At 34.1% G+C, this 4,755-nt stretch overlaps 1 protein-coding gene across 1 annotated transcript; it reads right to left on the bottom strand.

Annotated features, from left to right (window-relative positions):
* Positions 1-2,535: 2,535 nt before the first annotated feature.
* Positions 2,536-4,340, bottom strand: LOC102584352 (F-box-like/WD repeat-containing protein TBL1X). Its single transcript, XM_015306633.1, has 7 exons — positions 4,093-4,340; positions 3,866-3,987; positions 3,663-3,737; positions 3,448-3,501; positions 3,290-3,363; positions 3,078-3,152; positions 2,536-2,826 (listed from the first exon to the last, which is right to left on the bottom strand). The coding sequence occupies exons 1-7, from the start codon at positions 4,307-4,309 to the stop codon at positions 2,607-2,609; spliced, it is 837 nt and encodes a 278-aa protein (XP_015162119.1). The 5' UTR covers positions 4,310-4,340; the 3' UTR covers positions 2,536-2,606.
* Positions 4,341-4,755: the final 415 nt, after the last annotated feature.

The following is a 4,755-nucleotide window of genomic DNA, read 5'->3' as shown; positions in this document are numbered from 1 at the left end:
ATATATTTTAATTATGATTTATAGTACTTTTAAATATAACGTATAGTGTGTTTGTAGGCTCTTATTAGATTGAAAAAATATTTTAAATTAGTAATTATTGTAATTAATAGTGTATATTACGTAATTTTCAAATTTGTAATAAATTTTTTTAAATATTAAGTCTAATAATTTATAGTATCTTAAATGTAATCTTTGAATACACATAAATTAAAAAAAGAAATAAGACAAATAAATTATAAATTGAATAATTGACATTTTCAAATATTAATTTACCACAAAATGAAAGTGAAGGAAGAAGTTGTGAGGCAGAAATAAAGAGAAATTATTTGAAAAGGTGTCAAATAGACAGGAAAACGGGCCCACATGCATTGAATAGTTGGCAGCCATTGAGTGGGTCACTAATACAAGTGGCAGCGTTTGCATTTCACGCTTTTGGCTCCAAAAATCGCGTGTTTATTTATTTAAAGGTAGGATAGTTAAAGTGTCTATTTGTGCATTATGAAAGTTGGAGGTCAAAGTTAAAATTTGAAGCCAAGTTTAGGGGCCAATATATGTATTATGCCTTTTTAAAATTCTTTCCAAAAATGAAAATTTCAAATTTTAAGCCTTTTCATAGTTATTTCACATTGCTGGATATTACAGGGTCGAACCAATAACGCGATAAAAAATCATTGAAATTTCACCCTTAAACGGAAGCACTCTTCCGTGTCGGAAGATTTGACATTCGAAAATTCCCAAACGTTGTTGAAGAGATTGTTCATTATTAGGGTGGGTACAAATCCAGGTAGTTCAGATGCATCTGACTTGAAAATTTTGGATTTTTCTAAGTTCCCTCAGTTGTGTCTTTATCCTCCCATTGCACCACCAGGTGGAAATTTGCCTCTTTCATTAGTCTCACCAGTAAGTTGGTCATTCTTAAGAGTTGTTAACAAATTTAAAAATAGACAAGCGAGTGAGACTTTCTTTTATTGAGATGTTCAACTTGATTCATGGAAAGATGGTCGACTCCGGATTGACTACAATTTTTTTGGTGATGTCGTATCTTTTAATATTTATAATATATCAAATAAACAAGTATTGTTTGATTTATGAATCATTCATTCCAATATAAAGCATGTGCAATTCTTGAGGAATACATATTGAAGAGATGGACAAAAATTGTTAGAAAAGGAATAAAAGATCTGCCAAGAGTTGTCTTATCGATGAAAGTTCAGAATCTAAGATTGTTTATACTAATAGTGTTACACAAGTCTGTTACAGTTTTACTCATCTTAGCAAATCAAATATGCAGTGTTGTGATTTTTTTAAGAAATCTCGAAATTGCTTCGCTTGAGTTAGATGACTATCTAGAAATGTTGCATAGTACCATATGTCAGCAAAAGATGGTTGAAAGATATAAAAGACAAGATATTGGGCCCTCTTTGTGTAAGAGCTCCAATTGTGTGCAAAGAGCGTTCGAAAGGTATTGGGACAATCTAAAAAAAATACCCCACCAACTCGTGGGAAAACTAGTAAATACAATACAAGTCTTTATTTAGTTTTAATTTTCACAATAAGCTAATTATTTTTTATGTATCTATAGAAAAATCTAAAGTTATTACATCACTAGTAAAAAATATTGTTTCAGGATAATAAATATACTACATATATGGAAACATTTACAGAACCTCCGCAGGGAATTGGAGGATCAGTATGTACAGTCTCACAATCATTAGAGTCCATTTTGGACATTTAGGGGACAATCTATAGGAATTAGGCGATTCACTCAATTTTTCGTATGTGTTAGCCCATAAATATTTTGGGGATATGACTTCCAGATGATTTCCTTGCGAAACCTTTACGGAACCCTCCGTAGGGAATTGGGGGAGCAGTACATACAATCACACAATTTTTTGACTCCATTTTACTCATTTAGGGGACAATTTACAAGAATTAAGCGATTTTCTTAATTTTTCGTGCGTGCACATGAATATTTTGGTGATATGTCTTCCAGATAATTTCTTTGTGAAATCTTTATAGAACCCTTCGTAAGGAGTTGGGGAAAAAGTGCGTACAATCTCACAATTTATAGAGTCCATTTTGGGAATTTAGTGCCAATTTATAGGAATAATGCAATTTTTTCCATTTTTCGTGTGTCCATGATTAGTTTGGTGATATGACTTTCGAACAATATTTTTGAGAAACCTTTATGAAACCCTCCGTGGGGAGTTTTGGGAGCAACACACACAGTCTTGCAATTTTTAGAGTCCATTTTGGGGACTTTTTATAGGAATTAGACGATTTCTTCAGTTTTTTGTATGTATTAGCCCATGAATATTGTGTCATAAAAAATCAGGCTTGATACCAACTTTATTAATAAGTCAGAATATTGACATTCAAATTAGGCATATCCAATCGAAGCATGACTTAGATCGAATGTCTAAATGAAATATTTTGACAAGCTTAACAATGTATCAAGCCGAAAAGAACCTCTATATGATTGATAAATAAATGAAAGAAAGCATGATACCAAATAAAGTCTTACATCATATGTCCAAATAAGCTCATATATTAACTAAAATGAAAATTTTCAGTTCCCAAGTCCTTTTAAAGCTATTCCTCAACGTCTACAATCGCATATCATACACACAGACCTTCTTGTTTGCGAAACAAGCTGCAACCTTGTTGCCTTCCTTGTTCCAACACACTTCAAAAATGCAGCCATCGCCATTGCAAGTTTTTACAATCTTGGCCTCCTTCACTGACCATATATTCAAGCATTTATCCAATGAGCCACTAGCCAAGTACTCACCGTTCGGACTAAATGCAATAGAGTAAACAGGTTCCCTGAATTCAAAATGGAAAAGAACCTACTTACTGAAAAAACCAAAAACATTAAACAGGAACGATACAAAGATTTTGATGATCTAAAAGAAAGATACACACGTATTGATAGTTCAATTGAGTACTAGTAAACAAACCCCATAATATTCAAGCCTATCAATATTTGACATTTAAATAAGTGTGAATTTTATTAAGAGTGCCTTACTATCTCCTGTGTCCGTTCCAAGTAGACATAATGAGTTAACATCCATTACCTGTGACCGTTCAAGCTGTGAAGAAGACGTCCTAGTTCAACATCCCATAGCTTCACGGTAGAGTCAAATGAAGCACTACACAAACAATAAAGCAAAACCAATAAGTTCAAAGAACTAAAAGCAGGGGAATGTAATATATAATCGAGAACCTTGTGCTACCACTACATGAGAAAGAATACTGTAAACATGACCAATAGCAATAGATAGCGTACCTTGCCAGCAACAACTGATTATTCGGATTGCTTGTACCAGCGCCACTTGGACTCCATTTGAGTGTATGTATCTCCTAACAAAAACATATTACTTAGTAGCTGATGTCTGATTTGATTAAATGAATCAACAAAGAAAAAGAAAGAACAAAAATAGATACTTTGCGATGTTCTCTGAAATCATGCAAGTAGACATCCTGTTTCATGCTCCATATCTGCACAAAAACAATAAATTATTGACCAAATCCTCGAGGGGCAGTGGCATACCATGCTGCCTCTCTACCTTATACCATTTAAATAAAACCAAGCTTATGTTTGCTGCACGTTTCGAAACGTGACATGCGCCTAACCGTTAGAAGGACAAGATAGGAATTACCTTAACTGTGGTATCATCAGAGCATGAAGCCAGCAAGGAACCTGAGGGGTCCCACTTGATAGCATTGATTTCATTCTGCAATGGCAAAGTAAACAACCTTTAAAACTATTCATGAAGGATACATCAAAGTTTCAATCAAACATAACATGTTAAGCTTCAGAGTTCAACTAGTAATTCAACTTGCATAACATGTTAAGCATAACCTGATGTCCTGAGAACGTTTTAACTGGTTTGTTCTCTCCAACTTTACAAACATATATCATGTTATCAGCGGAGCTGGTCGCAAAAGAATCATTGTTTCGCCAAGCAACATCAAGCAATGGACCTGCATGGGGTTGTACAACAACAGTGAGAACATAAGCAAAACAAAACAAAATCTATCCTTGCTCAGATATGAGGTAAAATATAAAGAATAATTGAGACAGAACACCTGAATGAAAATCAAATTGCTGCTTCGATTCTCCAAACTTCACATTCCAAACAACGGCAGTGGTATCAATACTACCACTAAGGAGATAATCACCTTTCTTGTTCCACTTCAAAGATATGATTGGCCCTTTATGTTTGTTAAGAGCACTAATCAATTCCCCTGTAAGAAAAGTCGGTAAGAGAAAAAAAGACACGAAAAGTGGTGGCAATTTATACATTCAATCTTCAAAACAAGTTTTTCCTCAATGCCTCTTACCAGATCGTTTCCAGATTCTGACTTGGCCATCGTAAGAACCAGTCGCAAGCAGGGTACCCTCGCTCTGTACAAGAAAAATTCATATAAACAAGATCAAATAATAACTAGAAAATCAAATATGTAACCACAAGCAATGCAGTCTAATTTCAGAAAGTCCATCAGAAAAGTATAGATCAACAGAAGTCAGCCCAAAACAAGCAGTAGAAAACTCACATTCCAGTCAAGAGACATAACATCCTTGTTTTCCTCAGTTGCTTGACTTTCCAAATGGTTCAAAATCAAAACATTTGGGATATTTGAATTACATGGACCATCTCCAATAGTCCAAATTCTAGCAGTAGCATCTCCAGACCTAACGTGTTATTACACATGGTTAGCTATAATAGACATGATTCATTAGACAAGTCT

This window comes from Solanum tuberosum, unplaced genomic scaffold (assembly GCF_000226075.1).
Source record: "Solanum tuberosum cultivar DM 1-3 516 R44 unplaced genomic scaffold, SolTub_3.0 scf00034, whole genome shotgun sequence".
Classification (NCBI taxonomy): Eukaryota; Viridiplantae; Streptophyta; class Magnoliopsida; order Solanales; family Solanaceae; genus Solanum; species Solanum tuberosum.
This window is presented reverse-complemented; position numbering and strand designations above follow the sequence as displayed.

Bases quoted from the DNA above. Each gene is read 5' to 3' on its own strand.
- LOC102584352 (XM_015306633.1), bottom strand. From the start codon at position 4,309: ATGTATAAATTGCCACCACTTTTCGTGTCTTTTTTTCTCTTACCGACT. The intron at 3,502-3,662 runs GTAATTCCTATC...GTTTTTGTGCAG, and splicing joins CTGATGATACCACAGTTAAG to ATATGGAGCATGAAACAGGA. The intron at 3,153-3,289 runs GTACGCTATCTA...TTGTTTGTGTAG, and splicing joins AATCAGTTGTTGCTGGCAAG to TGCTTCATTTGACTCTACCG.